Source organism: Rhinolophus sinicus, chromosome 16, assembly GCF_057876585.1.
Source record: "Rhinolophus sinicus isolate RSI-liver-muscle chromosome 16, RSI-T2T, whole genome shotgun sequence".
Taxonomy (NCBI): domain Eukaryota; kingdom Metazoa; phylum Chordata; class Mammalia; order Chiroptera; family Rhinolophidae; genus Rhinolophus; species Rhinolophus sinicus.
In genome coordinates, this window is record NC_142516.1 from 148,764,056 (window position 1) to 148,776,762 (window position 12,707).

Sequence of the window (12,707 nt, forward strand, 5' to 3'; positions counted from 1 at the left end):
GGTGGACGCATGTGAGCTGGAGCCACAGCAGCACGAGAGCTGGCTACCGAAGCGTACATTTACAAAGTGAGAAATGGTAGAAAGTCACAGATGCTGAGACCAGGGAATTTCTGTATTTCTGGTACAGGTGGTTATTTGGAATGAGATTTAAGGGAGTCTAGGGTTGTCATACCCCAGAGCCTGATAGAGAAAGAAATTCAAGGGCTCCATATTCTCTTACTACCAGCACCATTTTCTGTTGAGACCTATTGTCAGGTAATACATTTCCTCATGTTTAGAAGCAGACCTAGCCCTCCGGCGGGAGCCGACCCTCTTCCCCTACAGCCACAGCACCTGCCAGAGGAGGAGCCAGGGAGGTGAGCCTGAGGGTCGGTCTGGCCCCCGAGGCCCCAGCCGCCCCATCCACATGACGCTCAGAGGTGTGGGCATTTTCTTTGTCAGCTCTGCATGGATGACCTTGGCTCTCCCGCCTCCCTTTTTCCCTCGCCTTGCCGATGCAGTGGCAGTCAGTTCCTGTGGGCAAGGAGAGGAGTGGCCACCACTGTCGTTGTTGCACTGGAGCCGAGTTGTCGACTTAAATGTACTCTGTAGCCTCAGAGTGGGTGGTTGGCTTTTATAATTTTGCTTTATGTCCATTAATGTATCCTCAGTTTCCTAAATTAATGCTTCTCATAGGGAAATCATGTCTCCATAAAACAAAAGCAGGGCTAAACCAACACAGTGGCAGAGACACTAGACGACTCACGAATGGCCTGGAAACCTTGACCAGTATGCAGCAGGAAAATCTCTGACTTTAGGGGCCACCCTTTAAGGCTTCATTTCAAAATACTCTGTTCTTTTTCCCAAAATATGGGAGGTCTCAATTGACTTGTTTTCTGTTATTGTAAGCATCAATCTCAAAATTGAGTAACAAGGCATTTCAGGTCCTTCTTCACGTGATTATTTTTGCCCAGCTTACATTGTCCAACTGACATCAAACTTTTCCCAGTGACTCCAAGAAAAGCAGAGGCCCCCAAATCGGCCACTGTTGTTATTACCTTATCCCGGGCATTTATCCCAGCTCCAACCTTATACCATTCCTCCCTAGAGAATTGAGTGCCTAGGAAGTATCCGAGCTTTGTGTGCTCCCGCTCTCCGGTTGTGGAGAAGAACGCAGGCCTCTCCTTGCCCTAGCCGGTCGATGTGGAACCAGCTAAGACGGCCTCTCGGCTCCCGTCTATAGCTGTTGATTATACCTTGTTGGTGCTTCACAAAGGCGAAGGGCAACTTCCAACCTGAGTGCTGGCTTATCCCCAGCCAGCGTGGGTGAGAGGGCAGCTTGAAGGAAACAGTTATGTTTGCGTCGTATGTACTTCCTTGATTGGCCTTGGCTTCTTTATTCTTCTCGGTATCTGAGCACGGATCAGCTTACCGAATCAAATTATTGTTCATTGGTTATTCCTGTATCATTAATTTGATTCCATACCTATTTCAGTTCATTTATAGTTTAGTTAAAGATTGCATACATTTTAAGAAAGGTGGGTGAAGAACACAAAGGGGTGAGACAAAGAAATTGAGGGAGTTGAAAGTTAAACACGAGTGAAGGAAAGCACCCAGTGGCACCCGGAATGCTGGCCTGAAACAGAGATTGCAAAAGCGGTTATTTCATTCAGCACAAAAGCACACAGAGCAGGAAGAACCGTCAGGCCTCGTTGATGTACAGGTTAATAACTGACTCTCCCTGCTGTCTCGATTCTAGGCATGTTCAGACAAGGGTGCACAGCCTTCAGGGTGGTTACTCCAAACATAGACGAGGAGGCCTCCATGATGGAAGACGTCGGGATGCAGGACGTCCATTTCAACGAGGTGAGTGCCACGGCCTGTGTGGGTTTTGAGTGACTCGAGTGTCTCAAAACCTGCTGCTTGCCCTGCTGGTGGGTCACACAAAGGCTTTTCTCGCTGCAGCTGCCGTTTACACACTTTGCTCTAATTAAAATTACTCTCTAGACAACTGAAACCACGCAGCAAAAGTTTCTGCCATTCTCCCTGTCTAGGAATCCCTCCTTTGCTCTTTTCTGGAAAAAGGGTTTGAGGAGCTGGTTAGTAGTGGAAGGGAGGCTGAGAGTTCAAACACTTGTGGTACAAGGTCTAGTATTTTGGCCATAAAGTTTCTCATTCTTCCTAGCAATTAATTTCTCCAGTTCATGGGTTTTATTGCTATTTTCACGTGACTTTTAAATCAGTGTCTCTGACACTAGACTTCTCCCCAGGGTCTGCAAACACTCAAAGTTATGAGAGGCCAGACTGGGCTCTGGCACAGGACAGACCCTGTTCGGGCCCAGCTCCCTGCCCCACTTGTGTGCCGTAAGCCCAGGTTCTGTGCACCACTAGTAAATAAGACCACCCGGCCCACTCCCACTGAACACCAAAAAGTTTGACATTAGATCATTGTAGCAGTTTCTGCAAGTTTCTTGCCAAAACAAAATCACCTTGCAGCCATTTATCTATAACTAGAGAGTTTTGAAATAAAGCTGGAAAAGTGAACAAATGCCAGTTTTCTGCTTGCGTTCCCTGAATTTCCTCTTCCATGAGTATCTGCTACGAGGGCTTTTCATGTGTGTGCCTGCCTCCTTCAACTCAGGCAGAATGGAACAGTCAAGGGAGAGCGTTTTAATCCTGCCCATCTTTTAAAGGAAAATAAAATTGTCTGTTTCTTCATGTTGAAAGAAAGAACAGAGAAAGGAGTAAATATCTTCTGCTTCTATTACACTTGATTTTATGATGTGGAGTCCTGCAATTAATATGATGACTTCTAATCATGTTCTTGCCAATAAGTAGGGCCTACGAACAAACATTCTCCACGATGTTAACCAGGTCATCAATCAGCAGTTCTCAAAGTGTGGTCCTGGGACCCACGGGGTCCCCAAACCCTTTCAGGAAGTCTTTGAGGTCCCAACTTTTCCCACTGAACGTCTGTGTGAGGCCAGATCTTCGTTGTATATACATCATCCAAAACAACACAGAGAACAGATTGAATGGAGAAGCAGATATGAGAATCCAGATTTTTCCTATGAAGTCAGACATTAAAGGGAGTTGCAAAACCGCAAAACAATGCCACTCTTCTCCCCCTTTTTATTTTTTATATTTTTGGAAATTGTTATTTTTTTCACTAAAAATGTTATTTTTGTTGACATGCAATAGATTTATCATTGTTATTTTAATTAAATTAATAAATCTTTTTACATTTTTCTTAAGTTTCATTCCTAATATTGTAAATATTGAGAGATCACCCTCATATACATAAAAGTTCTTAGTAATTTTTAAGGAATTCTCAATAATTTTTATGATATATTAAAGAGATTAAGACCCAAAAGTTTAAGAACCAGTGTCATAAATTGTCTAGTCTCCAATAACCCTCTAAATTAAAAACTTGTCATGAGAAAGGAGGATAATATATTGAATGTGTTTCATATTTAAATATTAAAATAATTTTAACCACAATAGGTAAAGTTTTCAAAGTATTCTATAAAATGAAAAATCAAGTTGGTTATTACCTGGCATTAGCAGGTCAGCTGTCTCTCTACCTTGAAATGCCTGTGCAGGTGGTAATTTTTAACTTTTTACTCTGAAGTGTGAAACGTGTCACCGAGGTAACAGGGCCACGTGCTCTTGACTTTGAATGGCTCACTTCAAGGCAAGTTTTGACCAGGATTTTCCCTAAGAGTCTGGAACGGATTGTCTCCTTGTAGAAACCACCCTTGTCCCCCATGCCAAGTAGGACCTCCATAGTATATCATTTTGTTTAGAGTACAGTTAGGAAAACAGTGATGTCAAGAACAATTAAGGATTTGAAAGTAAACAGGTCTAAGGAAGCTGTCCCACTGGGATGGTAACATGAAGCTCAAGTTTGCTCATCTGAGTAAGTAAAAGGCTGGAATCATCAGCTTAGGGAATTAACCTGTGAAATCAAATACCGGCTTTATTGGGGAAATTTGTGAATGGTACCCATATGATTGGGATGATTTTATCAGTTATTTTTAGAATATGGATTTTCCACCCTGTCCTTGAAGCATAAAGTTGGTAAATTTTTAACAAGGTCCATAGTACACAACGATCTGTAATGATTATGCTGTGACACAGTGAGGTTATGAAATCCTGAGCAATCCCTGCACTTCAAGATTGAAACAGGCTGGGAATGGAATGAATAACATGTATTCTAAAAGCTAGGAAAACAGAAATTGCCACGTACACTTTGCTTTAGCTATCAGATGTTTCAAGAAAAAGGGAAAGTTGAAAATCTCTTCCAGAGAAAGGAATAGATGTCTAACACATAGCTTAATAAAAAGCGTTGTCCTTTTCATCTGCATTATTAGATAGATTTAAATTCCTTCAGTGCTCTCCTATCACGATTTTAGAGGAACTATCTAAAAATACACAATTCTCCTCACAGCAGTCCTCACATGAGTTTTGATTGGTTGTGGTTTATCTTTCCTGACTCTGATCTCAAGAGCAGACTCCCTCCCAGCTACTTTTGATTAAAGAGCAACATCCCATTTTTGTTCGCAATTTTGTTCCACAAGTTGGATCCTGTGCTGACTGAAGAATTCTGAGTTCCCCCTATGGTGTCAGAATCGTACACAGCCCATGTAGTTTGGAGATCCTTTCCTCATTATCCCAGACAGTCAGGGTCCTGGAAGAAAATAGGTGACATACTCAGGAAATTAAAGAAAGTCTAATAAAGGGACTATATTGAAAAATTTGGACAGGGTCTAGGGAAACCAACAAGGAATATGGCAATAATCCCTGAGGTTGACAGCAGCTGGGTAACCACCCCTCAACCTGTGGACTAAGGGAGGGGAGAGAGGGAAACTCCACAGAGGAACCACCTGATAGGACCTGTGGGCTTTATGTAGGGGAGGGCTCAGAAAATCTCACTTAGTATAGTGGTCCTCAAACTTTAGTGTGCTTAGAAATTACCTGGATTCCTGTCACAAGGATAGATTTTCATTCTTCCTCTATACCCCAGATTCAGCTGGGTGGGTGTGGCACCTGGGAATCTGTATTTTAACAAACATCCCAGGTGATTATTCTAATATAGTGGAAATATGAATTATGTTACAAAGTACAACATTGCCTGAGCCAGGTCACATGTTTACAGGTATTCCCAAATGACAGATAATAGAAACAATATCTGGCTTCATAGGAAAGGTTAAATGAAATTAATCCTAAAATGGAGCAAATGGCATTTAAATGAAAACATTTTCAATACCCTGCACATACACAGCAGGAATGTGCTGTTTCCACAGATAGGCGCTCGGTGCCCTCATTTATATATCACCGACACATGTAAAGCTGGGACTGGCCAATTACATTTAAACAGCTTCCCGAGTGGCTTAGGAGCTTAGTGCACTGAGGTCTTTTTAAGGCTAGTCTAGTATCATAAAATGTGTACTTTTCAGGTGCGTAAAGCTCATTGAGGGTTTTTTTTTACCTATCATTAATTACTTACAGTTCCTTGTGTGTATTGACAATTTAGAAAAAAAAAATCTCGGTGTTCAAATTTTAAACAAGGTGGTAAAACCACCAGGCTTTCTGTATGATTGCCTATCTGACCACTGTCTGGATGAATTCTGGTTTTCAGGTGCAGTGGTTGCTGAGAATTCAAAGTAAATTTCTACTAGAATATTATCCATATATGCTCCAATGTTTAGTTACCATGATGTCATAGTTTTTATGGCACTTTATAATTCTGTGATGTTGACAGATGGTCTCTCAAACTTAACTGTCTATGATTACTGGTTATCAAAGAATTGGTACTTGATGTGCCAGCTGTAAATGTCTAGATATAGAGTTGACATTAGCTGGAATAATTTACCTCACCAAAATTAGCTTTGATGTTCAGTTGTCCATACTCCACTTTTCTGAGAGAAAAACTTACCTTTTTTTTTTTATAAAAGCCATTTTTAATTTGTTATTGGTAAGATGTGCACAGACTCTGCTTTTTATAGTATATGTTGCCATTTCCTTATAATAAGAAGTGAATTCAGACTGATAAACCATAGAGCTGGAATGCCTCCTGAATCAGAAAAGAAAGATAATGTCCAATCACATATAGTAGTTGACGATATGTTATTTGCTAAGTTTTGATTACCATCAAATTGTAATATTTACTTCATAATTATTTACTAAGCTCTGTTCACTTTATCAAACCTTCCCATTTTCCAACCATTCTGGGCAGTTTCCCTCATTGAAGTCCATCTTTTTGTACCAAATATGACAGTTATTTTCATAATGAATTCAATTGTCTATAATATTGATATGTTACTTGAATTCAGGTTTCTCTATTATTAAACTTTCCTTGTGTTTCTGGTTTAACTAAACAGGAATAAAAACAATATTCAAATCTGAATAATTCAAATATTCAAGTTTAGCCCAGATTACCCAGAAACCCTATTTGATATATGTTTATTAAGTGACTAAATCTAGGGCCATTTAAAAGTATACCTGAAAGGCTGCTGTACACAGATACCTTACATGGAAAGACAGAACATTTTAAAATCAACTAATATCTATCGTATATAGTACTTCATTATTGTGCTAGTTGACATGTGTCTGCATACATTTTCATGTCTCATAAAATTGTCTACATTTAATGATTAATTTGTTTTTGACATGGAAAACTTTGAGTGTGCCAATGTCGTCTGTTTAATCCTTTTCACCTCCCTAGTCTCGTGTCTTGCCACTCTGGTTCAAATTCTATGCTCCCACCCCTCAAATTCCTCCCACACCACACTCCATCCCTCCTGTGTCTTTGCCCATGCTGTGCCCCTGTCTTTCTTCCTGCTCCCAGTCCCACCTTTCACCTTCATCTGACTAACTTCTCATCATTGGTAAGACTCAGTCAGGTGTCACTTTCTGTCAGCTTCCATGCCCGCCTTCTTTCCTCATCCCTGGATGGATGCCACCCCACCTCTGCATCTCTGACTCCCTGCACATTATTAGTGCACTTACCACCATCTTTTACAATCTGTTTATGGATCTGTGTCCACAGTAGACTCAGCTCTGTGAGAGCAGGAAGTGCTTTATTCACTTGCTCGTTGGCTCCGCGGTACTCGCCTTAGCGACACACTGACTACTGTTAAATAAATAAACCCCTGCTGCCCCTCATTCGGAGTACCCACCCTTGTGACAGGCCCTGCTCTTCACTTAGAGTATGATGGAGGAGGCAAACATGTTAAAAGGCAACTATAAAAAGCCTTAAACATATATTAGCAAATTGAATCTAATATATATATATAAAGAGAAATGCATCATGACTGAGTAGGGTTTACCCTGGGAATGCACCATTGGTTCTACATTGGAAAACCAATCCGTATAATTCAACATACTAACAGAATAAATAAGGAAAAACCATATGACCATCTCAATAAATGCAAAAAAAAATCATTTGAAAAAATTCAACATCCATTCATGATTTTTAAAAAACAGGAATAGAAAGAAACTTCCTCAACCTAAAAACGATTATCTACAAAAAATCTACAGCTAACATTATACTTAATGTTGGAAGACTCAATGCTTTCCCCCTAAAATTGGGAACAAGACAAGAATATCTGCTTTTACCACTTATATTCAACACCATGCTGGACGCTCTAGCCAATGTAGTAAGGCAAGAAAAAGAAATAAAACTGTCTATATTCACAGAAGATGCAGTTTTCTTTTGTGACAGAGAAAAATCCCAAAGAATTTATAGAGAAGCTACTGAAACTGTGAGTTTAGCAAGGTCACAGGAACATAAGATCAATATACAAAAATTAATCAACCTTCTTCTTTTTAGGGAGCCTTATACCATTGTTTCACTATGTTGTTAACAATTATTTTGAACACTTTTTACAAACAAGTATGCTGGATGACTTCCAATCTTTTATCTCAAACTTTGATTTCCTTGAAAAAATGTCATCAAAATTTAAAAACTGCTATTTATAACATCAAAAAAACATGAAACTTAAGTATAAATCTATATAGATCTGTGTGCTAAAAACTATAAAACACTGATGAAAGAAATCAAGGAAGACCTAAGTAAATGGAGTAAAGACTCAATATTGTTAGGATGTCAATTCTCCCTAAATTGATTTGTAGATTTAAAGCAGTCCCAATTGAACCTCATCTGGAGTTTTGGTAGAAATAAACAAACTGACTAAAATTTAGGTGGAAAGGCAAAGGAACTAGACTAGCAATGACAGTTTTGAAAAGGTTGGAAGAATGACTCTACCCAATTCTAAGATTACTATAAAGCAGTGATTCTCAACTGGATATGATTTTGCCCCCATCCCCAGGGTACATTGGCAATGTCTGGACACATTTTTTATTGTCATGATTTGGGGATAGGGAGGAAGGAGACACCTGCTACTGGCATCTAGTAGGTAGAGGCTAAAGATGCTGCTAAACACTCTGTACTGCACAGGGCAGCCCCCCAGAGCACAGAGGTGTCTGGCCCCAAAGGTCAGTAGTGTCGCTGCAGAGAAACCCCTCTGTAGCGCTGCAGCGGGAATCCCGACCGTGTGGTATTGGCACAATGTGGGATGGACACATGTCAATGGAACAACATAGAGAAGCCAGGAATAGACCCACACACATATAGTCAATTAATTTTTGACAAAGGTTCAAATCATGTCAATGGAAAAAGGGTAGTCTTTCATCAAATGCTGTTTCAAAAATAGGACATACATATGGAAAAAGATATGCGTCGACCCGCACTTATACTATATTAAAAAATAAATGGATCATAGACTGTAAATGTAAAACTTCTTGAAGAAAACATAGGAGAAAACCTTTAGTGAACAATCCAAACACTTACTAGTTATCAATGGTTCAGTGGCTTTGGGAGGGAGAGGGAGCCCTCCACTCTGTTACTAAGGAGACAGGTCCCTGGCTGGCCGTGAGATGGATGCCAACCCTAGTGCAGCTACATGCTGCTTCCCGTGTCCAGTCGGGGGAGAGCACTTCTGTCCCAGCATTCCAAGCTATGGTCCTAAAATTCACTCTGATTGGTTTGTTTAGGTCACATGTCCACCCACGATGAAGCAATGACTGTGGCCAGGAAATAGAATGATGCTTACTAGCTTAAATCTGAGCCACATGCCCCAACCCTTGAGTCATGGATAGTGTTAACTTCCGCCAAAGTTCGAGGACTTTAATGGAGGCCGGGTGACTACCCAAACTTCAATAAGTAGATTTCCAAGGGAAGGATATTGGTGAGGCAGGCACAGTGCCTTCCACCCGCCGTCACTAAATTGTCTTCTAAGATATTTAATTTAGGTTGAAGTCATGCTTAGTAACTGCATGTCTCAGCATTGTCATCGTTCCTCAGAAAGGAAAAAATTTTTTCTAATAATATTCATAAAAAGAGAACAAAGAACAGAAATTGAGAGCCTACCAATGTCAGTTTTTTCCTTGCAATTAACTATATTACACAGTCATACAATGTGACCCTACCTTTCGGCTGGTACACATGATTAGAAATAGCTCGTTTTGAAAAAAGAACATAGTGATGAGTTGTTATAAATGTGGAAGTTAGTGTTTTAAAATAGTCCATATTTTGGCATTTTCCTCCCAGTTGTCTTAACCAGTTATGCTTTCTGCAAGGACTGCTGTGTCATGGTCCCTGTAACACTCTTCTCTGGCCGGTGGCCTTCTTCTTCCATCAGGACGTGCTCATGGAGCTCTTGGAGCAGTGTGCGGATGGGCTCTGGAAGGCTGAACGCTACGAGCTCATCGCTGACATCTATAAGCTCATCATCCCCATCTATGAGAAACGGAGGGATTTTGAGGTATCTGAATGGTTTCCTTTTTCCTATTTGAGAGGACAGTGGAGTGCCACATGTCCCTAGACGTTTTTACATGTGAAAAAAGCAAAGAGGCCATGGTCAGGTGGGCAAGTGGTCTCTGGCCCTCCACATACCACCGGAGGTCACCACAGCCAGAGCCATCAGATGTCGCACGCACAGGCCCCTACCTCTCTGCAGTCCCCAAATAACAACCAAGGAGTTGGTAGTTCTGGAACTCCTTTGACAGGTTGCCAGGAACACAGTTTTATAATCACCAGTTAGTTGCCTTTTTTCAAAAGTCTTTCTTGCTCCACCTGCATGGGACAGTGGTGTCTCTTTCATCCTTCTTAGGCTGGCGAGATCATCCAGTTTCTCTTAGCCTATCAAATGGAGTAGGAAAAGCTAGGACTGAAAACATTTCATGTTAACTTGAAAACGGAATTTGCTTACTGCCTTGTGGAAAGATGGCCCTTTGGGTAGGAAACATTATAATTCAAAAATGAGTGATACCAGTTGTGCAATCAAAATACGTTTTTTATTTTTCTCTTTAACTGAAGTCCAAGGATTTTTACCCATGCGATCTCATTTGTTATTTTAAAACTGATTCTACTAGTTGCAAGTAGGAAGGTGTGGGTTTTGTTCTGCTTTCCAGAGGCTGGCCCACCTGTATGACACACTACACCGGGCGTACAGCAAAGTGACTGAGGTCATGCACTCGGGCCGCAGGCTCCTGGGGACCTACTTCCGAGTAGCCTTCTTCGGACAGGTGAGCCGCCTCTCTGTTCTGAAGGCTGCCCCAAGCCTTTGTTTTTTGATGCTATAAAATTGTATTTTGTAAATTTTCTCCTTTCTATAAATGCTGATTTGATGAATTTGTCATATTTAGTATGATTCTTATCTTCCTCAGTAGTAAACTTTCTGCTTTTTTTTTTTTCTTTCTTCCTGTCTTTTCTTTATTACTTTCTTAAGGCAGCGGTAAGTTCTCCCATCATAAGACTTTCTTAGCGGCATCTTTGATACTTCAGTGTGGTTTGCAAGTTTCCTTTGCAAGTCTGTATGTATATCCAGTCATTACAAACTCAAAAAAAAAAAAATAATAATAACACTTTATTCCATTTACAGAAATAAATCATTGGTTTCCTCATACATCTATACTGCATGTTTTAAACCAAAATTAAGATTCTGGGTGTTTTTTTTTTGTCCCTGTGCATCTCTGTCTTTTATAACAATACAATATCTCCACGAGTATATTTACCATTGTACTATTTCAGAAACCCTACATGAAAGGGTTAATTTAAATTTAACTGAACATTTAACCTCCAAGTCTCTAACATGATTAAGTGTTATAAATTATAATCCATTTATTTAGGCTGTGTGGTTTTCTATGAGCATTATATGACCTTCAATTTATTCTGTTATTGTCTTTTATAACTTTATAGCAATACCAGTTTACAGACAGTGAAACAGATGTGGAGGTAATTACAGTAAATGCTTAAAAAGCAAATAATGTAGTGAAATTACTGCATCTAAACTCCTAGTTTGATGTGGGTGTTTTTTTGTTTCATGTTAGCCTGCATTTTTTTATATGTATAATATATACTGTGTTTTTGGCACCATTTTCTCCCTTATTTTCGATGAGAAACTTTTTTTTTTCCAAATATTAACCCCAATCTGGACTTTTAAACTTTCAACCTTTTTCACTTCCCATGCAATTCTTAGCCTTGTTGTATTCAGACATGACAGGTGCTAAAACATGACAATGTAAATAAGTATTGGTGATATGACTGGTGATGATGAAAATACTTTCTGACATCATACTATAGCCCTTTAATGTTTTTCTTATCAGCAAAACAAAATAGAATGTCTACAAACTTTACATAGCTTTTGCTGAACCTACTCCAGACCTGAATACTTCCATTTATGCCGTAAAATCTTGTGGAAGTGGGAAGGGTCCGGAGAAGGGATGTGTGTGCGTTTCTGAGGCCTGCCTGCAGCAGGCTGCGGAAGCGTGCCCGAGCAAGTTGTGTTTCTTGGGAAAGTGAAACAGGCTTGAATCCCATCATCAGACTTCACCGAGACTACATGTTCTTGAACCCCCAATCTTTCATTTCACTCAACACTTAATGACAGCATTCTTGAATGAGTGTGCAATTTTGTGTTTTCCTTTATCTTTGCACCCAGACTTCACATTATTGTCATTTCCCTTCCTATTTGGAAAGCCTGTTAAATTAGGGTTTTATTTCGAATCATTCTTCTTTTTTTTTTTCTTTTTTTTTAATCCTTATAACAAAAGAAGCCTTCCTAGGTGGTAGCCTTGGGAATGTATTTGTAGGTAGCTCTAATTGTACTTTATGTCACAGGGATTCTTTGAAGATGAAGATGGGAAGGAGTATATTTACAAAGAACCCAAACTCACGCCTCTGTCAGAAATTTCTCAGAGACTCCTCAAACTTTACTCAGATAAATTCGGTTCTGAAAACGTCAAAATGATACAGGATTCTGGCAAGGTATGACCATGTTTGAAAACATTTCACAGCAATATAATATTGTTTTGATTATGTATGATTAATCGTATATTATATATTCTTAAATGTGTATAGAAAAAAATAAAGACCCAGGAAAAAATTAAGAATAGTTGGCCCTTAGTGGCAAGTATATAGTTTTTCTTCTTAATCCCTTTTTATGCTTTCCAGGTGTCCTTCATTAAGCATATCTTTATTTCATAATTTAAAAAGATATTCTTTTATAAAATAATTAACATCTGAAAGGATATACCATTTTTAGTCCAGGTAGTTAGGAACTGTGTAAGAGTAGCATCCAAGGTTCTGTTTCTCACTGCTCGGTCCCCTCGCACTTAGCACAGTGCCTGTCATAGGACCTGACACTGTCTGACTGATTGTTGGA

General features: G+C 39.7%; 1 protein-coding gene across 36 annotated transcripts in view; it reads left to right on the forward strand.

Annotated features, from left to right (window-relative positions):
• Nucleotides 1-12,707, forward strand: part of DOCK9 (dedicator of cytokinesis 9) — a 256,192-nt gene that overhangs the window by 229,867 nt on the left and 13,618 nt on the right. For 13 of the 36 annotated variants that reach the window (XM_074329465.2, XM_074329454.2, XM_019756904.3 and 10 more), the window contains 5 exons: nt 279-419; nt 1,739-1,845; nt 9,684-9,806; nt 10,456-10,569; nt 12,164-12,310. In XM_074329465.2, coding sequence (XP_074185566.2) covers nt 279-419; nt 1,739-1,845; nt 9,684-9,806; nt 10,456-10,569; nt 12,164-12,310 — 632 coding nt within the window. Of the gene's footprint in view, nt 1-278; nt 420-1,738; nt 1,846-9,683; nt 9,807-10,455; nt 10,570-10,772; nt 10,935-11,242; nt 11,279-12,163; nt 12,311-12,707 lie in introns of those variants that run through there. The other 23 variants (XM_074329468.2, XM_019756895.3, XM_019756902.3 and 20 more) reach the window with 6 other exon arrangements.